This window comes from Anastrepha ludens, chromosome 4 (genome assembly GCF_028408465.1).
Source record: "Anastrepha ludens isolate Willacy chromosome 4, idAnaLude1.1, whole genome shotgun sequence".
In the NCBI taxonomy this organism is placed as follows: Eukaryota; Metazoa; Arthropoda; class Insecta; order Diptera; family Tephritidae; genus Anastrepha; species Anastrepha ludens.
This window is the reverse complement of record NC_071500.1, coordinates 90,560,022-90,586,274: the sequence shown is the minus strand read 5'-3', so window position 1 is coordinate 90,586,274 and position 26,253 is coordinate 90,560,022. Positions and strand designations below refer to the sequence as shown.

Genomic DNA, 26,253 nt, shown 5'->3' with positions numbered 1-26,253 from the left:
AGCTGCGAGGACCTTTCAAAGAAGGAGACTGTTGAGCACTTTCTCTGTAAATGTCCAGATGTGGCAGCTAGACGACTATGGTCACTGGGTGCTCCTTTCTTCGACAGACAATCAATCTTCTCCCTTATATCAACAGCTCTGGTTGGCTATAGATATCTGCATGTTGGAGGTCTCATAATGGTATCAAAACAGCGTTTAGTGCTACTTGAGGATTGCCAGGTGCACTTCAACCCTTTTACCTACCTACCTTATGACCAGAAAGTCCCGATAATGTTTAAATAAAACAAAACAGAGTTAAATTTCAGACATATGTATTTTATCTCCTTCTAAATAAGACCTCTCAGAAGCAACACACATGTGCCAACGTTTAACCCAGTCCTCCATGCACCTCTGGTAGGCCGACGAAGGGATGGCCTACAGCTCCTTCGTCGCATTCTCTTTGATCACCTCTATCGACCGAAATCTCCTTCCACGAAGTGGTAACTTCACCTTGGGAAACAAAAAAGGGATCACACGGGACCATATCAGGTGAATACGGTGCCTGCAAAAAACAACGTGTATTTACTTACAGGAGCGCTTAGCACCAGTCCTACTGAAGCGCTCAATGTACTAACTCATCTATTACCATTAGACTTACATATAAAAACAAACGCTACTTGGAGCGCGGTGAGACTCAGAGACATAGGAAGCTGGACTACAAGGTCGTATGGTCACAGCAAGATCCACTTACAGGGACCCTCGCTGCTCAAAAACAGATCAGACTACACAAACCAGACAGTCACAGGTAGGGATCTTAACTTCAAGAAAGTTTTTATGGTACGTTTTCCACCGAGAGTCGAATGGAGCAAAATGAAGGTGATTGGAAGGTACGGTATTGAAATCTACACTGACGGTTCTAAGATGAACTGTGGTGTGGGAGCTGGCTTCCATTCGGAGCCACTCAACCTATCTCAGTCAATTCGACTTCGCGACCATGCCAGGGCGTTCCAGGTAAAAGTTGGCGTTCCAAAGAAGCATGCATATCACTAAAATTGTACTCCAACTCCATTTCATCCAAACTAGTCTTATAGTGTAGAGAGGAACTATAATTGCTTAGTCATTGGCTTGAAATTACTCTGATATGGGTTCCCGGTCATAGGAATATACGGGGCAATGAGGTAGCGGATGAGCTAGCAAGAAAAGGTTCGACATTAGACATAGCAGAGGCGGTGGCGGTCTCCACCCCACTCAACACAATAAAAGCATCCATTGCCTCACATTATCATGATTTAGCCGAAAGAAGATGGAAGCAAATAACTAAATGTATTACAACAAAAAAGACATGGCCGTCGTACAAAATCCAAAGGACGAATCACCTGTTAGGATGTTCTCAACCAAAGATTTCACGCATCACTGCAACTCTTACAGGTTATTGGAAGACAGGGAATCATACAGTCAGACTCAACCTCTCCTTCAATCCCATCTGCAGAAGCTGTCAAGCAGAAGGGGTGAAGGAAAGTCTTTTCCACTACTTATGTGAATGTCCAGGGCTAGCTAGGATACGACTTCGCTTTCTCGGTAAGCCTTTTTTACAGCAAATTAATGAGATCTCAGGCATCGAGATAAAGAAATTTCCGCTATACTGGGATCTCATTAAATGGATTTGGAAAAAAAAAGAAAGACATCATCACACGCGGACAGTGGTAGTTAATCGGTGCTGGTCACTATTTCAGTAGAAATACTCAACTACTTCAACTACAACAACAACAACGGTGCTTGCACGATGGTATTTGCGTAGGGTAAAAATAATTCTTTTAAGAGTAATTGAAAATATTTCAAGTGAAAAATTAGTTTTTAGGAAACAAAAATGTTCGGCTAATATTCATTTTTTATAAATTTTGTAAAAAAAACATTAAGTGGAAAATATTAAAGAAGAAGTAATAGTTGTTTTTAAGAGAAAAAAAAACAAAAACAAAAATTAAAGAAAAAAAGATTTAATGGAAAAATATATTTTTTAAGGTAACAAAAGTTTTTTCAAAATTGAATAAAAAAAAAGTTATTTAAGAAAGTAAAAAAAGAAAAAGATCTTAAGGGGAGAAAATTTAGGGCTATTTTTAATTGCTTAGCCAAATTTTTGTTTAAAAAGATTTCGTAAAGACAAAATCTTTAAAGGGAAAAAAATATTTTTTTTTAAACCAGAAATTTGTGAGGAAAAATAAGATTTAACAAAAAAAGTGCTTAAGGAAAAAACTTTATTGAAAAAAAAAATTTAAATTTAAGGAAGTTTTGTAGGGAATAAAGAAATAAATAAGGCGTTTTTCAATAGATGCGCTTCAACTTTTTTCCGATAGGGAGGGCGAACGACGCAATATTTTTTATTTTTCGCTTGTCATTTGTAAACTTCATTAGTATAAATTTAATCATGGAACGCTACACACTTGAGCAACGATTGCAAATCGTGCAAATTTTTTATGAAAATAATCGTTCTGTTGCTGCTACTTTAAGAGCATTACGGCCATTTTACGGTCCATTTAACAAGCCGTCCCGTTTTGGGGTTATGTGAAGTCGTTGGTCTACAGTAACAAGCCGGCGACGATTTGTGAGCTCAGAGCCAATATTGAACGCGAAATTGCTGGAATTTCGGCCGATTTATGCAAAAGAGTGGCCCAAAATTGGGTTCAACGATTGGACTTCGTAAAACGTGCACGCGGTGGTAATGCAAAAGAAATCGAATTTCATAAAAACAAGAAAAAACACAATATTTAAGGGACAGAAAATTCAGGGGTATTATTACTATTCCCCCCAAATACTTTTGCTATTAACTACTTTTCCATTTTTTGTACATAGGTTGGCACCAAATATTTCATATTTAATTCACCAGGATTTTTACTATGGCACAAGGGAATTCTCAGGTGTGACTTGGCCAATTGAATATTTACAAAAATTTTAAATAAACTATTTCATAAATATATAAAAAACAAAAAAAAATATTTTCAGAAATGCATATAAATACAAAATATAAAATAAAAAACAAGCAATAGAAAAAAAAAAATGTTTTCAAATGAAGCAAAGTAAAAAAATTTAAAAATTATGAATTTGCAACAAATATTTTGGAACTGGCCTAAATATTTCAATTTAATAAATTCAGGGAAAGATAAAAAATCAAATAAAGAAATTTAGTAAGCTTTTCATGAAAGATGCAGTCCAAAATATGTTTAATATAAATTAATAGAAGAATTAGGAACAGCAAAAGCTCGATAATTTGCGACTGTTCGTTTGGTTTTTTAAATAATGCGTGCAAAAAAATGTGGTGGTGCTTCAGATATTGAATACGTACAGTTGGGGGCAAAATAATAAGTGCGCGATGAATTAGTGGATTCTACAACAAAAACCGGGTAACTCAAACCGCCAACTATGTGCAAAATTCACAAAAATAACCAATAAAAAATACATAAAAATGTTGAATATTTTGAAAATTTTCAGGTATGCAGCTTTGCTTGTGTAGCTCATTTTGGTAAAAAATGTAAGTTAGAAGACGCTCAAAGAACGCATTGATTTTTGACAATTTTTGTTGGAGAAGGCGTTGAACATTTTCTTTCATACAAAAGACTTCCGAAAATGTGTTTTATATGAAAGAAAATTCTTAGCATCGTAAATAACTCAACATAAAAAACACTGAAAAACAAATTGAAACTTGATAATTTCGCGCGCTCCTATTATTTTGCACACAGAGGTAACTAAATACTTCTAGAAGAGAGAAACTTCCATAGGCGTAGAAATATCGAGTCCTAACCATGATGCCAATCAGCTTTGAATGTCGGAAGTTGGTTTTATCGAGCTTTTACTGTTAAGTAAATATAAATAAGTGAAAAACGGAAAAACCTAATATAAATAACAACTAACAAATAACAGATAAGAAAAAAAACGAATGTCAACAATTCCCATTATGTCTACCCTCACCCCGTTAGCGTCTGTGAGCGCACCAACGTCAAGTCCAACGGCGTTGGTTTGTGTATCACAGCGTGCGATAACGCCGACGCTTCAGCACTTAGTTTAGCAGGTGACGCGTTCGCATATGGCGGCGTTGTGGACGTAAGCGAATTGCTCCCAGCATCCGCCAAATGTTGATCATAACTCGCACGTGCCGCTGCAAGCCGCCGTTCCAATTCACGCCCCTTCAATGACAAGTCGATGGGTTCCTCTTGCGCACCACCAACGGCAGAACAGTCAACCGTTGCTGTGACTGCTGCCGCCGCTGCCGCTGCAGCTGCTGCTTCGCTAACACGTTTGATTTCCTCCTTCAAAGCGGCGGGCATAAGATGCGCAGGTGGACTACCTGCAGCGGCGCTGGTGGAAAGTAACGTTACTGGTGGTGCGCCCAGCGGTGAGACATGCGGCGGTAAGGCAAAGTGAACGAAAGGACTGCGCAAAGGTTCTGAGTGGGAACGATATATTTGCAAGAGTTGCTGGTGACGACGCTCTCGCGCTTCTGCTTCCTCCATATCATCGCAGGTTATAGAAGCGAGATGTTGTGCTGAATTGCAATTGCGTTCTTGACGGCCCGAAACGCTGCTGCGTGCATCATCCGCCGCATCGCCAGCGGAAGATGCGCCTGAATCGCTAGGCGTTTCGCTGAGCCGCGTTTCAGCCTTGCCATAGCCAAACGGGACTAAGTGGTGCTGTGACTGCTGGTGTTGGTGTTGTTGTTGATGCTGTAGCTGGTGCTGCGACTGCTGGTGATGATGTCGCGCGCTATCTGCCACGCCATTGAGAAATTTCGCCGCGTTGCTTAGTAGCGCGTGTTGCGTAGGTGGCTGCGGTGAGCCTCTGCTATTCGCAGCAACTGCCGCCGCTGCTGCTGCACTAAGCGCCAAGGCTGTTGGTGACATGCTGGCTGATTTGATGCAGGGATTCGTTTTGTCTTGGTATGTTTGACGCGCCTGCAGTTGATGCAGCCGCGCTAGTTGTTCAAAGCTGGCCCTATTTGTACTACTGTCACCGATTGCGCCATCACCACCACCGCCAATGCCACCGCCGCCTCCACCTCCTGGACCATTGCCGGGTACGCTTTGTTGTTCCTGCAGTAGGCAGTGTATCTTAAACCAATTTGAACGACGTCCATAGCGTGAACCGCTCTTTGACATGCCCACCAACAGGCACTTGCGCAGGCGACACGCCTTGCAGGCAGTGCGATTTTTCTTGTTGATCACACAGTCACCGTTGTTTTTGCAGCCGGCGATGGCAGAAATGTTGTTGTACGTGCGGCCAAAGAAGGACTGTAAAGAGATGAGAGGAAAATTAAGAGAGGCAACAAATAAAAAGTTCAGGAAAAGTGACACGACGAGCTTAAGCTATGAAACTGAAGTTTCAAAAAAATATAAAAAAAAAATAAATATATTTTTACAAAAATTAATGTAGGCAAGGCAAGTGGCTTAAACCGTTAGCTTTTTAATTCTTAAAGGGCTCCGCTAATTCTAAAAAAGATAAGGCAACATTTAAAATAAATCTTTTTTAATATTTTAAAATAAATTAGTTTTAAAATAATACACAAATAATTTACTAAAAAGTCTGAGTAAAACATACGAAATTTCGATGAAATTAGGTGTTTGATTATAAATGAGGTACAAGTTTATAAACCTAAATTGATGTGATTTTCGTTATAGACTGAAATTTATTTTTCCATCCGTACGACTCTATGCAGAACTGCTGTCGGGATTCACAGATTTTGCTTTTGAGGTACCGCGACAAAGAAAAAGTTCATTGGGGTAAGGTTGGAAGAATTGGGTGGCCAGAATATGTCACCCAAATGTCTCGTCAATTTGTTAAAAAAGAAATCACGCAATATCGCCATAATATCGCTGGCTAACCACCCCGTGGGTGTACTGAAGGAAGAATGTTCTCTCATTAACGACATAAAATAATCATCCACATCATCACAGAAATCTCAAAAAATATATTCTCCAATTATTTCACTGCTTCATGAAGACACCAAACTGTTACTTTGGGAATGTGACGATGATATTTAATAGTGAGTTTTGTCTTTTAGGTGACCTATAATGGCAAGTTTGCTTATTTACACGTCCAAATGAAAATTGACTTCATCACTCCAAAATATATAGGTTGTGCTTACTGTACGATATCGCTCCAACATTGTCTCGTAGAAATTTTTTTACGCATTTTATTTTTGTCGGAACAGACTAACAAGCACAGCCCTTAGACATAATTAAGTCCTTTGTACTGCACTCGAATTCCCTTTTTTATTTTCTTTAAGTCTACTCGACCTCCGAAGAAATCTGAGTGGCGCCAAGGAGCCAAAGTGGTCGCTTCTTAACACATCAATGCTAAAGACCTCAAGCCTGAATCGAACGAAGGCTGGACAGAAGCACAGAATGTGGTCCACCGTTTCCACATACTGGGCAGAGTGCACTGTCTGAGATGCCTACCTTTTTCATGTAATTTGCCCATTGAAAGTGGCCCGTCATCAGTCCAACCAGCCTCCTACAGCCCCCTCTGCTTAGTGACAGGAGGAACTGCGACAGTCGGTCGGACATGACAGGCACCACCAGTTTTATCCATATGCAGCTGTAGTCCCCAGAGCCGGAGCCGTGATCGGTCCTGGAACCATCCTTGAAAATGCGAAAACAGTGTTTGCCGGGCTCATTTTCTGAGTTTGACCAATATTGAACTTCTGGCAGCACCACACTGTATCTCTTGTCAAGCACGACTATGGATGGCATGAAGTCAAGGGGCATGACGAGGATCACTAGTTATAAGCGCTTGCACGGCTTGATTTTTGAAGCGTTGAAGTCTAAAATTTTTCTTAATAATACTAGTTTTTGGAAGTCTCACGGCAGTCGCTTTATTTCACTTAGACTGACGAGGTCAAAATTGTAGCGTCGAGTACAAAGTTAATGCGGTCCCCTATCCATGCATACCTTCAACTATTAGAGGAAAGCTTTAAATTTAAAACTTAGTTCTGCCATCGGACACCCTGTTCCAGGCTTGCCGTTGATTGCTATAATCTACTAAGGAGTAAAACCTGCTCTGGATATATAAAACCACCATTTATAAGTACCTTACCGCCAGATGAGCTTTTACTTCGAGGCACAGAAGGTTGGTCTAAAAAAATATGCAAAGAGACGACCCTGGATGGAAGAAAGTATTCTACGGAAGAAAGTATTAGAAGCAGACCTTCTAAAGGTACATTGTATAGTATACAATGAAAAAGTTAGTACAGGCTTGACGTACTAGCACGGACACCACAAAATTCAATTAGAAAAAGCAGAAAATTCAGTCCTAATTTGTTGAATTCGGTCCATGGGCCACTCAGATAGAAGAAAATGGTAAAGAGGCGCTTCTGGAATAAAAGTGAAAAAGTGATCGACTTAAGCGAATGAAACTAGCGAATATGATAATTTGTACTGCAATGAAATGTTGAAATATTCGCAAGAAGTGGGGTGGCAGCAAATAGGAATGGAGTATACCCGATCAGTATACATTACTTCTCCTATTAAAAAGTCGTAAGATAGTATTAGAATTTCGCAAGACATTATAATTAATTTATGCCGATATTCCAACTGTCACCTTAACCTAATCTAATCGTACCAAGTTCTATAGTAGACATACAGACATATGTAACCCGCACACTAGTAACAGTAAGTCGACATTAATGCTATCAACATCAAACACAAGACTTAAGCAACAAACTTGACACAAATTTCATTCTTTCAAAGCCACCAAAGCCAGCCAGGAATATTGAAACACTACTTCTACATCTCCACAAATATGAATACGAATTCATTCCGAAGCATACAATGGTCCCATTATATGCTTTTACGCTAATAGCGAATTAATTAACACCTTTCAACACTGACTTGACTTGTAAATTATATACTTTCTTATAGATGCGTATGCACACATCTACATATACGAGTATGGACATATGTATGAGTGCATTAAGTGATGCCAAACCTTCTTTGTGCGCTCTCTTGAGGCAACAATTAATTTGTGTGGAGTGTAGTAAAAATGGGCATACACCAAGAAAATGGGGCATATTTTTCGATATATACTACTATGATCATTTGTGTGTATGTATGTGTGTAAGTATAACACTAACTGTGAGTTTTCGCAGGCACACTAGACTCATCTATTCATGCCTACATTAGGGTGCATCACTCTCGATACAAAAAAAAAATAACATCGGTACTGTTCTTCCAACTGAATTGTAAATAAAATTTTAAATTTGAATTGTAAATAATTTTTAAGACCTCCGTTAAAATATTTTGGAAAAATTTTAAGATTTACGCGAGCTAAACCGATTTTGAAGTAACTTCAAAAATATTTTTATTTTTATTCTGTTGGTAAGATTTTTGAACAATTTTTTGCAGTCCCTTAAAAACAAAGTCTTCTACTACCTGAAGGGAACTTTTGGAAAAAATATTTTTATTATATTTTTTTTAATTATATATAAATATATAATATTTTATTCATCAAATCAAATCGTTCCAAGAAATATTTTTATAAAATAATTTCAAGTATATAAAATACTTTTAAAAAGTAATTTTATTCATAAAAAAATCAAATCATTCCAAGAAATATTTTTAAAAAATAATTTCAAATATATAAAATACTTTTAAAAAGTAATTTTATTCATAAAAAATTCAAATTATTCCAAGAAATATTTTCAGGAACTTATTTTATTCATTAAAGAAATCAACAAAAATTTTCTTTCCATAAAATTTAATCCAAGAAATATTTTTAAAAACTAATTTTATTCATAAAAAAATCAAATCATTCCAAGAAATATTTTTAAACAATAATTTTATTTACAAAAAATTTAATTATCCCAAAAAATATTTTTCATATTGTAAAAAATTATATCATTCCAAAAAATATTTTTAAAAATTAATTTAATTCATAAAAAAATCAAATTATTCCAAGAAATATTTTCAGAAACTTATTTTATTCATAAAAGAAATCAAATCATTCCAAAAAATATTTATCAAAACTAATTTTATTCATAAAAAAATCAAATTATTCCCAGAAATATTTTTAAACAATAATTTTATTTACAAAAAATTTCATTATCCCAAAAAATATTTTTCATATTGTAAAAAATTATATCATTCCAAAAAATATTTTTAAAAATTAATTTAATTCATAAAAAAATCAAATTATTCCAAGAAATATTTTCAGAAACTTATTTTATTCATAAAAGAAATCAAATCATTCCAAAAAATATTTATCAAAACTAATTTTATTCATAAAAAAATCAAATTATTCCCAGAAATATTTTTAAACAATAATTTTATTTACAAAAAATTTAATTATCCCAAAAAATATTTTTCATATTGTAAAAAATTATATCATTCCAAAAAATATTTTTAAAAATTAATTTAATTCATAAAAAAATCAAATTATTCCAAGAAATATTTTCAGAAACTTATTTTATTCATAAAAGAAATCAAATCATTCCAAAAAATATTTATCAAAACTAATTTTATTCATAAAAAAATCAAATTATTCCCAGAAATATTTTTAAACAATAATTTTATTTACAAAAAATTTCATTATCCCAAAAAATATTTTTCATATTGTAAAAAATTATATCATTCCAAAAAATATTTTTAAAAATTAATTTAATTCATAAAAAAATCAAATTATTCCAAGAAATATTTTCAGAAACTTATTTTATTCATAAAAGAAATCAAATCATTCCAAAAAATATTTATCAAAACTAATTTTATTCATAAAAAAATCAAATTATTCCCAGAAATATTTTTAAACAATAATTTTATTTACAAAAAATTTCATTATCCCAAAAAATATTTTTCATATTGTAAAAAATTATATCATTCCAAAAAATATTTTTAAAAATTAATTTAATTCATAAAAAAATCAAATTATTCCAAGAAATATTTTCAGAAACTTATTTTATTCATAAAAGAAATCAAATCTTTCCAAACAAATATTTTTCAAAACTAATTTTATTCACAAAAAAATCAAATTATTCCAAGAAACATTTTTAAACAATAATTTTATTTACAAAAAATTTAATTATCCCAAAAAATATTTTTCATAAAAAATCAAATCATTCCAAAAAGTATTTTTAAAAACTAATTTTATTCATAAATAAATCCAATCATTCCAAGAAATGTTTTTCAAAACTAATTTTATTGATAAAAAAATCAAATAATTACAAAAAATATTTCCAAAATTTGATTTTATTCATAAAAAGCAAATTAATCCAGAAATTATTTTTAAGAATTAGTTTTATTCGTAAAAGAATTAAAATTATTCCATATTCATAAAAAATCAACTCATTCCAAAAAATATTTTCAAAAACTTATTTTATTCATAAAAAAATACAAACATGTCTAAAAATATTTTTAAAAAGTAATTTTGTGCATAAAAAATCAAATTATCTTCAATTCTAAATCATTTTGCTGCTCACGTAAATTTTAATATTTATCAGCATTTTTTTTATAATAATAGTACATATTTTTGATATTATACATTTTCAAATTCCTGTGGAAAAACCTCACCTGTGGTTTGGTGAGTCACCCTAATCTACACATACATATGCACATCTCCTATCGTAGCAAGTATCAGTTAAAAATAGCAGCAAGTGAATAGGTCACAATTACTGTTATACATAGAAGATTTTACACAGTTGTTTTCGTTGTTGTTGTGTAAGATAATGTAGCACATTAGTGTAAAGTGTGCGAGTACAAGAAATTCACTCCTTTTTGCTTCATTTGGCCTGCAATGCTGATGGCCTTTTAAGTGTGGCTTTTGTTCAGCGCTGAACTAATTACACACCAACACACACTCACGTACGCGCAGTTGTAGTTAAATGCATGCATACTTAAGAGCTCGTATGCACTAGTATTTACATTTATTTTCCATTTAATGTTGAGCCAATTATGCATGAAGTAATGGCAATTATAATTACACAGCAAATATTAAAAAAAAATTGGAAAGAAAAAAAAAACAAATAAAAAAATTAAAAGAGGAGTTAAAAAACCGAGGAATAATGCCTTTAAAAGCCAGCCACAAGTATGAGTGAGTATGTGTGCCAAAAGAGTAGGAACGAGAAATATTTGGATTCGATTTCCGTCGATGTGTATGGAGAAGGTGTCATAGGTAAGTCTACAGCGCGGAAATGGTTTGCAAAGTTCAGAAAAGGGCGACAGTCGCCAAAGTAGTCGTGAATTGGTGGAAAAAATGAATAAAACGATTCTTAGTAATCTTCATTCAATTAGATTTACCGAAAAATTGTGAGCCTGGCTGCTTCACGAGCTAAATGAAAAAAACAAAGAATGTCGCCTTCAAATTGCTTTTCAGTATCTCACCCGCTATCACTATTTGTGAGCCATAGCAAATTGCTTCGCTACTCCAGTCACAATTGGTATGCCACTATCATTTCTTACTATGAATTGTATAACGATTTGCCCACAATGAAGTTTCATACTTTGGAAAAGTTTCGATTTTTTTTTATACAAAAATATTATAAAATTCTATTATTATCGAGTTTTTGCCGTAAAATCTCATCCGCTTCCATAATTTTTTTAATATCATATTTGCTTTTGTGAAGTTCACGTTTCCTTTATATTTCATTGTTAAAAGATATTTTTTGCTTTTTATACAATCAACCATTTTTGAAGCTGTTGTTAGTAATTTTATTTATTCTTAGTTGTATCAGGTGCACATCAACCGTGCCATATTATAATAACAGCGAGCTTCAATAGCATTTGGCACACAAATTACCTTAAGTCAGCTGAAAAAAGTTACTAAAATAATGCTTTTGCATCCAATAAATTTCATATCTACTATTTGCTGGTATTCGCTCTCTCCGTTTTGGTTTATTTTCAACGATAGCGCTCTTTAATTTTTTTCTTCTCTTTTTCATATCATTGATGCTTACATAAATATATATGTGTGTACACCTGTAATTGTGTTGCATGTTTAATGAAAATTAATGATTTTTAATGCCATAACAATAATGGACGAGCAAAAAACACTGCAACAACAGCAACAGCAATTGCTGCTTCCACACAGCATCCTCCGTTTGTTTGTATATTCATTGATATTGCCGTTGTTGTTGTTGTTGTGAAGGTATTGCTCATATTTTTAATGCAGCCTTTGTTTAACACACTGCCATCTGCATAAAATGTTGGCAACCAAAAAAGCAAGACAGAGTACAAAAAGTGAAAAAGAAAAACCAACATCTTATTAAATGAGAAACAAAAAAAGGTTTTTATTTCGTTTCTGCTACTACTAAAGCAATTGTTGTTGTTGTTGCCTCCTACTTTGTGTCATTAATGCACTGGTTGTTTGCTTGTTCGCCTGTTTCTTTGGCGACCTTGACTTTTTCACCAAGCACCAGCTGCTCAATTGCTCATCAGCAGCCAGCCACTCTCGGCAGCACACCTTTGTTTGGCTGATTAGTGATGCTCATTTTTGTTGTTATTTTTTTCATTTTTAGTTTTTTGAAAGCTCTGTTGTTCGAGGCTTCTGCGCGGCGTTCTTATTGTTTCTTGTTGCCAGCTGATGCACGTCGTGCCTCAGCCATTGGCGTTAATGCGCTACCCACTGATTTGCCGCTCTGCCTGTGTATGTAGTGGCTGTTGCACTTAATACGATGCTGTTTCGTTATGCTACACATTTGTTTTTGCAGCTCAGTGAATGTTTGTGCATATATATATGTAAGTATATGAGTATGTATTCAGGCATGTGTATGTGTGGAGATTGTCTTCCTACCACACAGTAGCTTAATTTGGTAGGGCTTTTTGCCTCGCAAAAGCCGTTATTAAAATGTCATAATAGTGACGCTTGCATTCAAAATTAATTTCGAAGATTATGAATTTAGATATTTCACTGACAATGTCTAACTTTTTTGGGCAGCTGAATGCAGGTGCAAAACGTGGGTGAGTATCTGTAAATAACTTAGTTAGTCTTCGCTTATGCTTTAGAAAAAAATGGGTCTTTTGCGGAATATAATAAATGTGTGTGTAAATATAATAGGACTATGAATAAGTTCGTGCGGTTTTTTTTCGAAATTTGAAACTTTATTGACGTAAAATGGTTAAAAATTTAATATTCAAAATATTGTCCATCGCTTACTACTACTTTTTCCCATCTTTCTGGCAATTCACGGATTCCCTTTGTGAAAAATTCGGTCGGTTTTGCCGCAATCCACGAATCGATCCATTTTTTGACTTCATCGTAATTACGGAAGTGCTGGTCAGCCAGGCCATGTTGCATCGATCGGAAGAGATAGTAATCGGATGGCGCAAGGTCTGGACTATACGGCGGGTGGGGTAGGACATCCCATTTGAGCGTTTCTAAGTATGTTTTGACCACTTGTGCAACATGTGGCCGAGCATTGTCATGTTGCAAAATAACTTTGTCGTGTCTATCGGCGTATTGCGGCCGTTTTTCTCGCAGTGCTCGGCTCAAACGCATCAATTGTCGTCGGTAGACATCCCCCGTAATCGTTTCATTCGGTTTCAGTAGCTCATAATACACAACACCCAGCTGGTCCCACCAGATACACAGCATAACCTTCAGGCCATGAATATTCTGCGCCGACGTCGATGTTGAAGCATGGCCAGGGTATCCATACGTTGCCCGACGTTTTGGATTGTCGTAATGGACCCACTTTTCATCGCCAGTCACAATTCGATGCAAAAAACCCTTTCTTTTGTGCCGTTGAAGCAGTTGTTCGCATGCCATAAAACGGCGTTCAACGTCTCTTGGCTTCAATTCATACGGCACCCAATGGCCTACCTTTCGGATCATTCCCATGGCTTTTAAACGTTTGGAAATGGTTGATTGATCAACTCCCAAAGTTTTTGCAACCTCTTCTTGCGTTTGAGCCGGATCTTGATCGAGCAATTCCTCCAATTCGGTATCCATGAACTTTGGCGGCGCACCCTCGCGTTCTTCGTCTTCCAAGCCAAAATCACCACTTTTAAAGCGTGCAAACCACTTCTGGCACGTTCGCTCAGATAGAGCATGCTCACCATAAACTTCCACCAAGATACGATGACTTTCGGCTGCTTTTTTCTTCATATTAAAATAATGAAGAAGAATTCCCCGCAAAAACACATTATTTGACACGAAATTCGACATTTTCAAGTGTGGTAAAAATATTGTTGTTTACGCTTCAAATAAAAAACTTATACTGACGTTTGTGCCTTACGACAGTAGCTCTCCAATGAATGTTTGGAAATGTGGATCGATGGAATAATAATCAAGTTACGCCATCTGTTGTAAAACCGTAACGAACTTATTCATAGTCCTATTATATTTTTTATAAATGAGAACTGAAGATGCGAGATATTCGAGAAGGAGGTGGAAAACTGAAAGAAGGTTTTTTGTCATTAGTTTTTATACGGAGAAAATGGGAATAGGGAAATGTGATTTTTTGTATGGGTGGAACACCGCCTGAAGGAAAAATTATCGAAAATCAACCAGAATTTTTAGCCACTGTAAACGAGCACTTTATCATATTAAATTTTAATGAGCTGTTAGCTGCTGACCGCCAATCGCGTCTAACATACGCTCAAGCCATCCTTAATCACCACCAAGAGGAAGATGATTTTTCATCAAAAATAATCATGAGTGATGAGACCCATTTCCATCTTAGCGGGTACGTAAATAAGCAAAATTTACGCTTCTGGGGCACTGAAAATCCGCGTGTAACCCACGAAGAGCCATTACACCCGCTCAAAGTCACTGTATGGTGTGCTGTTTTCGCTGGAGGAGTCATCGGACCTTTTTTCTTCGAAGATGTCGCGGGCCAAACGGTTACTGTGAATAGTGAGTGCTACAGAGCAATGATCAATGAGTTCTTTTTGCCGCAACGTGCTGAATTGGGATTGGAAAACATGTGGTTCCAACAGGACGGCTGAAGGAGGATATGCTGAAGGATGCATTTCCCGGCCGCCTTATCTCCCGTTTTGGCGATTTGCACTGGCCAGCAAGATCGCCTGATTTGACCGCTCCAGACTTCTTTTTGTGAGGTTTTTCGAAGTCGCGGATTTATGTCAACAGCTCTTGCAGCTCTTAAAGACAATATCCGTCAAGAATGTGAGGACCTATCTCCGGAAGTTTTGGCCAAAGTGATGGAAAATGCCATAAAAAGGGCTCAAATGGCAATCAACTGTGGCGGCGGCCATTTACATGACCTCACATTCTCGACTTGATGTAAAAAAAAAATTAAAAGACCAAATAAAAATAATCCAGAAGAAGAATCTAAGTTTTTCATTTTTTTTTTAAATTACAGCCAAAAAACATCGCAAGGTTACTTTTGCGCCACCTGTATTTCTGGATCTTTTTTTAGTTATATATCGATATTGATAACTTTGGTTTGACAGCTGAAAATGGCAAACTGTTTTGACATTTATGTTCAATAAGGTTGGCAAGTAATCATGAGGAATGCTTCCCAATTGGGGAAATTTACTTTGAAAGAAAAGTACAGGTACAATTTTGGATAGACTTCAAAATCAAGAAAGGGTAGCCAATATTGCTAGGCAATTTAAATTAAATAAATCAACAATAAGAACAATAACAAAAAAAGAAGAGAAAATAAGATGTTCAATATCATCTGAATCAGCGGTACTCACAAAAATCACTTCTCGTCCAAGAGCAAAAGATAATGGAACAAGCGCCAACGGTGTGGATAGAAGTTATGACGAAGAAGCGATTGCCCTTAGATGCAAATGTAATTAAGCGCAAAGCATTAAAGGGGGGAGCCTGGTTTATGAGGTCTAAAAATTGCATCTCTTTGCGATTTTTTTTTAAAGGAAAAAATTAATTTTGCAGTGCAAAGTTTTTTCTATCTTTTAATGAACATTTAAAAAGTATAAAAAATTTTTGTACTGGTTAAAATAAGTTGAAAAAAATGTTTAACATAGAAATTAGTAGAGCGCTGCAACGCTGGAGTTTCCAACTGGCGTACAAGATACAGCTCATAATTATTATCTAAAGCAAAAAATTCAAATGGATTTCTAATTATCATGAATTTTATTATAGATGAACTAAGAAAACTGAGAGAAATTCCAAAATTTCAACTTTTTGGAGGTTTTAAAGAAAAAAATGCCTTTCTATAAAAAAAAAATTCACTTCAACTTGGTATAAAAATCTTGAAATTTTTTTTTTATCTATTTTGTTAGTTCAAATAGAAGAGAGTTTAATACTGAAGGGAACAAGCTATGATTCATTTCTAAAGGTTCATTAGTTTTTTTTATTCATATACGCCAATTCAAGGAAATCATAAAAATGAAAAGTCGAGAAAAAAAGATAAAGTTTGTACTATAGTTGTCCGGTCACAGCGTAACTACCTAACGCTCGCCTACCTTTGGCTTTATATCTACGGAAATATTGAGAATTGGGCTCTGTAACTTTGTGTGAATATTCTGAAATATATTAGGAATCGCTTAAAACGAAAAAAAAAATGATTTTTTTGACCTTATAAACCAGGCTCCCCCTTAAAAATATTCATATTCGGCGGCCGCCGTATCCGAATGGGTTGATGCGTGACCACCATTCGGAATTCACAGAGAGAACGTTGGTTCGAATCTCGGTGGAAACACCAAAATTAAGAAAAACATTTTTCTAATAACGGTCGCCACTCGGCAGGCAATGGCAAATCTTCGAGTTTATTTCTGCCATGAAAAAGCTTCTCATAAAAATATCTGCCGACTTCAAACGGCTTGAAACTGTAGGTCCCTCCATTTGTGGAACAACAACATCAAGACGCACACCAGAAATAGGAGGAGGAGCTCGGACAAACACCCAAAAAGGGCGTAGAATTGCTCTGTGAAAATCATATTCTGGGGATCACAATAAGAAACTTTGCCGAAGGAACCATACCTCTAAAACGAATTCTGATGCCCCCTAATTTGGGTCGAACTTTTTAGTTTCTTTTCTCATGTAAAGGCCAAAAATGGTGATATTTTGAAATGATTGTATGGGGAACCCCCTAAGGGAGTTCCAGGGGGTGTGCCACTGGCATGGGTGGATCGGCCGTCCAAAGTTAGTGGGGGTCGGTCATACATTTGGACTCGATTGGAGCACTCTAAATGGGTCAAAGTGGGATTTTTCGTTCGACCCAAATTGGGGGACATCAGAATTCGTTTTAGAGGTATGGTTCCTTCGGCAAAGTTTCTTATTTTGATCTCTAGAATACGAGAGCAATGAGCGATTTTTAAATCGACCCGCCCTAATATAGATACCTATATTATATTAAAAATATTCAATTATTTGAAAATACAGGGTGAAAGCGCATAAATATTGCAAAAATTGTTAAAGAATGATTAGTTACCAGATAAAATATTTAACACACATACGCTGACACGGGCTTATGATGGAAAAAAATACCGTCAAGAACTTTTGCGAAAAACGAAAAAACAGCTTCTGACTTTAAGGTTTCTTAGGACCGAATAAAATTGTTGCTTTGCAGTAATGCATCTGGTGATTTCATGAACACGCCATTATTTATTAACCGATCATTAAATCCACGATACATGAAAGGAGGCAACAAAAACAATCTTTCAGTGTATTGGAGAGCGAACAAAAAAGCATGAATGACTGCCAGTTTATTTAATGAATGGTTTCATCATTGCTTTGTTCCTGACGTAGAAAATTAAAAACAAAAAGGAAGAAAAGTATTTAAAGTTTAACGACTTTTAAACAATGCTCCATCACATTCCACTGATTTATGCCATCCTAATATTTAAGTTGAATTTTTACCGCCCAACACTACATCGTTATTCCAACCTTTAGATCAAGGAATAAAGGAACATTTAGAGCACAATACTATACGCAAATCATTTGAGCTAATATTGCTGAAGACGGAATAATCAAATATGGCGGCCAAGGAAATCTGGAAACAGCTCTCAATTTTCAATTGTGTTGAAGTCGTTGGTACGTCACTTAAACAAATCTTACAATTAACACTGGGAGCTTGCTGGAAAGCACTATTACCGGAGGTTGTAGCTCAGGAAACTGTTGCTAATCCAGAAGCGGACGAATATAGAAACGTAGCAAAACTGGCGAGCGTAATAAGAGACGATGGATTTGATGAAATTACTATGGATGATATTCGAGAATTAGTTACGGATGATGGATGAAGAATATTTAGTGGGAATGACAAACGAAGCATTACCGATTGAAGATAGCTCTGATGATATTCAGGATGTAGAAGAAAAAACGTTTCACTAAAAAGTGTGGAGAAAATTTGAAATCTGGGGAATGAGTTGAAAGAGTGTGTTTTAGAAAACGATTCTCTAAAGAATACGAGTACATAGAGCAGAAATATTCAAAAGAAATCTAGAAAACAGTTTATCTGTCTACCAGGAAATCTATAAAGATTTACCAAGTAAGGGAAACAGACTTCAATACAAGATTTTTTAAAACAAATAGTCGCTAAAAAGGATGAGTGGATCAGGCTCTGACTTTGTATTAGGACGACCACGAGCAAAACGTTTCAAACATGCTCAAATTATAATAAGTGATTCCGAGGAGGAAGATTTGTGGAAGGTTGTAATTTGAATTTTGGTTGAATGCATGTGAAGTAGATTAGAAAGGGAAATCTACCGAGTCAGCCTTGCATGAGGTCGTAGGGACCGTAGAGAAATCCCTGGAGAGGAAAACAATTCATTTAGGCGGCCTTTATAGACATAGAGAGCGCCTTTAATAATATTACGGCTGAGTCAATTGTCACTGCTTTAAATAGGCTAGGAGTGGAAAGACCTATCTACTTCTGGATCTCGTCCCTGCTTGGTGGTAGGGAAATAAATGCTGTGGCAGGAGGGGCAAGAATCACTAGATTCGTACATAGGGGTACAGCGCAGGGCGGCGTCCTCTCACATCTCCTTTGGCTAGTAGCTGCGGATGAAGCTTTAACTCGCTTAAACAGAGGTGGGGTAAAGGTGGTAGCATATGCCGATGTCTATGGTCTGAGGGCCCTTCCCATCAGTAATGGCTGACATTTTGGAAGGTGCACTGGCTACACTCAGTAGATGGTCTGTCAGTTGCGGTCTCAGAGTCAACTCTGAGAAAACAGAGTTGATGCTATTCTCCAGAAAATACAAGCCTCCACCTTTTAAGCTTCAAAGACTTAACAACCAGCGTCTTACTCTTTCATCGGAGGTCAAGTATCTTGGTGTAATACTTGACCACAAGCTCCAATGGAAGCTGCACATAGAAAATTGAGTTAAGAAGGCCAATATAGCCTTCTACGCCTGTAAATCTATGTTTGGCAAAAAATGGGGTCTCAAGCCACGTGACGTACTTTGGAGGTACAACTTAGTGGTTCTGCCAATTTTGACGTACGGTTGCCTAATTTGGTGGGGAGCTCTTCAGAAGGGCTACAACACCACTCAACTAGAGGGAGTGCAGAGAACTGCATGTGAGGTCATCACTGGTGCTTGTAGAACATGTTTCACTGCTGCGCTTAACGTACTATGCACTTATTTTCTATGTATCTGTATTAAATCTCTTACTGCTCCGAGTGCTATTAGGTTGATGGATATTTCCCTTTGGAGACAACTTCTTGTAGGACATAGTAGCATCTTGAAGCAGATATGCCCTTCCTTCTCTGTTATTCGCACTGACATCTCCATCCGCAAACTGTGCTTTGAGGGTTGTGCTAGGGCTATCTTTCCGAGCAGGCAAGATTGGAAAATGGGGAGAGTCGGTACGGATATAGATACCTCTCCTTTCACTGACGGATCCAAAATAAAGTCTGGAGTGGGAGCGGGGGTTTACTCTAAATCAGCCAGTATTTCGGTCTCCTTTAACTGCTGGAAAGAAGCAGCGTTTTTCAAGCAGAGGTCTTCGCGACCATGTAGGCATGCAGAATGCTTCGGGATCGCTGTTGGGAGAGGACATTAATAGTTTTTTCGATAGTCAAGCTGCGATCAAGGCCCTGTCGTCGCCGTATTGCAGCCCTCTTCTCGTGAACTCCTATAAGGAAGAACTCAAACGTCTCGAACGTGCAGGAAACATTTCCCTTATCTGGGTTCCTGGGCACAGGAATATAAAGGGAAATGAGCTTGCCAGAAAGGGGTTGGCAGAACCGGTTCCAGCTGTGCCCTTCTCAGGCATCGGTGTCCCCTTGGCTGTCGTTAAAGGGAAACTACACAATTTCTTTCTAGAAAAAGTGTAAGACAGATGGAGGTCTGTCTCATCGTGTGCTATTTCGAAAACACTATGGCCTCAATACGATAGAAACAGAACGCTTAAGGTGATGGAAGTCCCCCACCATTCAATTTCCAAACTCATTGCGGTGTTCACTGGTCTCTGGGTGATCGCTACTCATGCGGAATAGCTTGGAATTCCGTACAACCTCTATTGCAGAAGCTGTGGGGGGGAGGGGGCGGCTGAAGCAGAGAAAGAGACTGTGAAACACTTTCTCTACGAATGTCCGGCTCTGGCGGCTAGGCGCTTGAGATTCCTTAGCGTGCCCTGTAGGGATGGCTTGAAGAAATTCTCCAGCCTGGATCCCTTTCTCCACTACATCAACAGCACTGGATGGTTGCAGACGGGGTTTTCTCTTAATCTTTTCACAGGTGGTGGTCCACATTATGATATCAAAATGGCACGTAAGTGCTATTTGAAGTGTACCTGGGGTACTCCTGCTATTTTCTACAATGCGGTTTTTTTCAGGAACCTATTGACCGTGTTGGAGGAGAGTTACCTGTTTATCTTTTCGTGTATCATCGATTCGTATTTCTTTCGAAATGAGGAAGGAGATGCCGTTATGGCGCTCGCTATCGAGCCAAGCTGACTGAATTTTTGATTCTAAGACTTACCTTACAGCGCAATTAACACTCGATGTAATGAAATATTCAAGACACCATTATCGCTATACGGCCAGATATACTCGAAAAGGTAGTCAAAAATTGGACTGACTGAATGGGTCATGTAACTCGTAGACGCGGCGGACATGGGTCCCATCAGAACTAGTGGAAACAAAATTGGAACTAGTGGAAACAATTTGTTGAGGACCCGCCTTTTTAGGAAATAAATTTGGTGACAAAATACTGCAATAAAAACATACTAAAGGGGCTTGGTTGCTCACGCATCGGGCTGCTTTTTATAATGCCTATAAATCAACTACCCGGGACACAGTGAAATTTGAAATTGATACTTTGATTTACACTTGAGTCTAAGAGACTTACATTTGAGTCTTGAGACTTACATTTGTTTTAAATTTATGTACATATGCCTAAAATAAATTCAGCATTGAGAGGGTCAAATAAAATTAACCACTCAAATAAGTAAATAAATTTTATTATATGTACATCTAATTTAACTTTTATGGCAAGCCTCAAGTTTGCACCACATGACTTTACGACTCTGCTGCGCTCTATTTGTTTGGTTTAGTATCTATGCATGCACAGGGTCATTCAAGATAAATGCAGATTTTTGGCAGTTATTATTTGTAATATGAGTATTTTTCTGTTTTTTACGAAAGTGGTACTACAGGCCTTGGCAAACTTAGTCATGGAGTTATAGACAGCGTAAAAGGGATCCAAATGTGTTTTATAGTTTTTTCCATTTTATTTTCAGAAAATTGGTACTACAGGCTTCAGCTAATTTAGTCATGGAATGACACTCAGCGTAAAAGTGATCTTAGTGCATTTTCTCCATCTAACGCATGCTTGATAATTTTTTTTAGGTGCAAGAAAATGCGCAACACCTCAACGAAAAAAAAAATTGCCAAAAATCAACGCGAATTTTGAGCCACTTTAAACTTGCACATTAAAAAAAAAATAAAATAAATAATATAATTGGCGCGTACACTTCTGTTAGGTGTTTGGCCGAGCTCCTCCTCCTATTTGTGGTGTGCGTCTTGATGTTGTTCCACAAATGGAGGGACCTACAGTTTCAAGCCGACTCCGAACGGCAGATATTTTTATGAAGAGCTTTTTCATGGCAGAAATACACTCGGAGGTTTGCCATTGCCTGCCGAGGGGCGACCGCTATTAGAAAAATGTTTTTCTTTTTCTTTTAATTTTGCTTTCACCGAGATTCGAACCAACGACCTCTCTGTGAATTCCGAATGGTAATCACGCACCAACCCATTCGGCTACGGCGGCCGAATTATATACTAAAATTGCACATTATTATACTAAAATTGAACGAGCTGCAAAACTGCATACAAAAATGTTTTTCTTTTCTAAATTTTGACTAAAAAGTTTGACATTTTTTTGTAAGAATTTACTAATTTTTTTTTTAATTTTTCGAGGCTTGCGATTTGGCTTTATTAGACTTCTTTTTCAGGGGCTATATGAAAAGGGTCGTCTATGACAATAAGCTCGAGAACATTCTAGAGCTGAGTAATTCAATCGTGCCCATTATAAATTATATACCGCTCGAACTATGTACGCCTTAGGCTCATGGAAAATTTGTATATGCGTATTGTGTGCCACCAAAAGAGTTGTGACGGGCATTTAACAGATATTATGGTTCGTAAAATTTACCTAAATGAATGCCATAGAATAAAAAAATTATAAAAACAGTTTTCGACAAATTTGTTTGTGTTTTATTAAAAAAAAATCTCCTTCTTATTGCATCACCCTGTGTAGCGACACGCTAGCTTATTCCGCACTAGAACATCTAATGAAGTTATAGTAAAAACCATAGATTTTAAATTTGTATATAATAAAATCATATAAAAATTTGCTTAGTACAATAAAAAGTGAATAACTGTGGCAACGTGAGGCCAGCACAAAATATCAGTACAGTTCTTCTAACATGCAGCGCTTTTTAATTACAAGCAATAAATACTGGGCAAAATTACATAAGAATTTTTCATAAGTACTATTTTCAGTTTTCAGTACATTTTTTAAGACAATATTTTATATCCCCATTTTGCGCTTGAAGCAAAGTTTTTTTTCCTTATTTCTCCAAGTAAGAGTTTTTCACTGCTTTGCAATCAGGCATAAAACAGTGAGACGCATTGCAACTCACCAACAGCAGCAGATGAGATTTTAAGTGTTCCGATGGAAAGTTAACGCACTGCCAATGATCTTCTGGATTAACATGCATTGATTTGTGTTGTTAGCTGTTCCCCAGCCATTCATTGCACTTGCCACTTGATTGAGTGAACATAAAAAACACAGCAGTTAGCGACCAATGGAACAAGTGTCCAGCTGTTGTGCGAATTAAAGTGTATTTTTATGAATTGGCGCCCTATTAAAAGCGCACTAAAGTCCAGCCAACTAGAGACGAGACAGCGGAATGAGACAGGGAGTGGTAGTGAGTGGCAGAGAGAGAGAGCGAGATGAAGAAAGAGTGGACCAGCACCAATTATACGCCACAGCACAGCGAGTAACTAATTAAATTAAATAAATTTTATGATACAAGCAGCCGACTAAGAATAATGGTGACATTTAACAAATTGCAGCCGATGCACTGCACTGCAATGGAATGGGTGGCAATAAAATGGTTGGCTGTAATATCTTTATGCGCTTGAGCCATAGTGAAGTGGAAAATAAATTTTCTAGTGTCATTCGTAGTGGGAGTGGAGAGGCGGTTGAGCGCTAGCTGAGTAGAGAAAGTAATGCACCGGTAAGGAGGCGCGCGCTCTAGCAGAACCATGTGGTGACAAGCTAAATTACACCGTCTTGTATTTGCACAGCAGGCGTTCGAATGAGCGAGCATTTCGAACTGAATGAAATTATAAAAATAAAAATGCTCATTAAAAATGCTGTGGTCTAAAGTTAAGCTACGGTGGACATCAGTGTTATTTTGCCATAAACTCCAACATTCGGTTTATGTGCTCATCCCTGCAGCCGAGCTTAAGCCGATGTCCTTGGCGGTGATTACACAGGCTTACAAATAATTAGCAATTTTTTTACTCAAGAACAAGAATATTCAATTCGGGTGCAAAATCGGTTGCTAGTGAAATCAACGAATTATATCGCAAGTATCGATTTTGTGTTAAACTAAATAGACTCCTGCAGCAGTAGGAGTCGCCTGAGTATTATGTAGATTCCTGAGTATTATTACTCGCATACGAATATATTTTATGTCTATATTTATCGTTGAGTTTTAATAATTTTTTCCCTCTGACTGCGCATTTTCTCCAGGTCGAAAAAATTCGTGGATTTGTTATATGGAGAAAATGCGCAACACCACTGAGGAAGAAAATATCCAAAATCTACTGGGTTTTCTAGCAACTTCAAACTTTTTAAGAAATTATCAAATTTTTTCAAAAGCAAAATTTCTTAAAGTTATATTTTAAAGAAATAAAAATATGAAAAAGAAATTAAAGATATCCCACTTTAAAAAATTCTACACCAAAATTTTCAACATTGAGTAACTCTTAAACAACTTTAAACTTTTTAACAAATTATCAAATTTTTGCAAAAATAGTTTTTTTAATTAAATTGTATCCTAGAAAATGAAAAAAAAAAAATTATAACAATGCAAAAAAAAAAAGAAATTGAAGATATCTCAATGTTAAAGAAAATCGAAGGTATTTCACTTTAAAAAACTTTCTATCAAAATTTTCAACTTAGCATACATCTTAACTATTATTATTATTTTTTCAAAAAAACAAAAAAAAAAAACTAAATAGTTTTTTAACAAAATTTTCGCATAAAAACAGTTTTTTAAGGATGTTCTTTCCCAAAGTCGAAGATATTTTACTTTAAAAAATCTCAAAATTATTAAATTGTTTCGAAAACAAAATTTGTTTTCCAAAAATTTTTAACAAAAAATAAAATTGTTTTTCGAAAAACTTTTTTTTTAAATATATTTTATCCTAAAGGAAAAAGAAGTAGTTTGTAGAAATATTAAAGGAAATCGAAGACAATTCACTTTAAAAAACTTTCTATCAAAATTTTCAATTTAGCATAAATCTCAGTTATTAATTTGTTTTAAAACAACAAAACAAAAATATTACCTTTTAATTAAAAAAAAAAAAACAAAAAAATATTTTTTTTTTCCAGAAAACAAAAAAAAATTAAATATTTGTTTTACAAAATTTTCTCAAAAAAAGAAGTTTATTTTTTTAAGGATATTCTTTCCCAAAATCGAAGATATCTCATTTTAAAAAACTCTACACAAAAATTTTTAACATTTAATAAATTTCTAACAACTTCAAACTTTTTAACAAATTATGAAATTTTTGCAAAAAAAGTTTTTTAATTATGTTTTATCCTAGAAAATGATGAAAAAAAACTATAAAAATGTAAAAAAGTAACTGAAAATTGAAAAACTGTATTTTGAAATTATGAAGATTGAATAAATCTCGGAGTTATTAAATAATAGGACTATGAATAAGTTCGTGCGGTTTTTTTTCGAAATTTGAAACTTTATTGACGTAAAATGGTTACAAATTTAATATTCAAAATATTGTCCATCGCTTACTACTACTTTTTCCCCATCTTTCTGGCAATTCACGGATTCCCTTTGTGAAAAATTCGGTCGGTTTTGCCGCAATCCACGAATCGATCCATTTTTTGACTTCATCGTAATTACGGAAGTGCTGGTCAGCCAGGCCATGTTGCATCGATCGGAAGAGATAGTAATCGGATGGCGCAAGGTCTGGACTATACGGCGGGTGGGGTAGGACATCCCATTTGAGCGTTTCTAAGTATGTTTTGACCACTTGTGCAACATGTGGCCGAGCATTGTCATGTTGCAAAATAACTTTGTCGTGTCTATCGGCGTATTGCGGCCGTTTTTCTCGCAGTGCTCGGCTCAAACGCATCAATTGTCGTCGGTAGACATCCCCCGTAATCGTTTCATTCGGTTTCAGTAGCTCATAATACACAACACCCAGCTGGTCCCACCAGATACACAGCATAACCTTCAGGCCATGAATATTCTGCGCCGACGTCGATGTTGAAGCATGGCCAGGGTATCCATACGTTGCCCGACGTTTTGGATTGTCGTAATGGACCCACTTTTCATCGCCAGTCACAATTCGATGCAAAAAACCCTTTCTTTTGTGCCGTTGAAGCAGTTGTTCGCATGCCATAAAACGGCGTTCAACGTCTCTTGGCTTCAATTCATACGGCACCCAATGGCCTACCTTTCGGATCATTCCCATGGCTTTTAAACGTTTGGAAATGGTTGATTGATCAACTCCCAAAGTTTTTGCAACCTCTTCTTGCGTTTGAGCCGGATCTTGATCGAGCAATTCCTCCAATTCGGTATCCATGAACTTTGGCGGCGCACCCTCGCGTTCTTCGTCTTCCAAGCCAAAATCACCACTTTTAAAGCGTGCAAACCACTTCTGGCACG

At 36.2% G+C, this 26,253-nt stretch overlaps 1 protein-coding gene across 1 annotated transcript in view; it reads right to left on the bottom strand.

Annotated features, from left to right (window-relative positions):
- Positions 1-3,471: 3,471 nt before the first annotated feature.
- Positions 3,472-26,253, bottom strand: part of LOC128860152 (protein embryonic gonad) — a 127,197-nt gene continuing 104,415 nt past the window's right edge. The window contains exon 3 of the mRNA XM_054097439.1: positions 3,472-5,255. Coding sequence (XP_053953414.1) covers positions 3,936-5,255 — 1,320 coding nt within the window. The 3' untranslated portion in view covers positions 3,472-3,935. The remainder of the gene's footprint in view (positions 5,256-26,253) is intronic.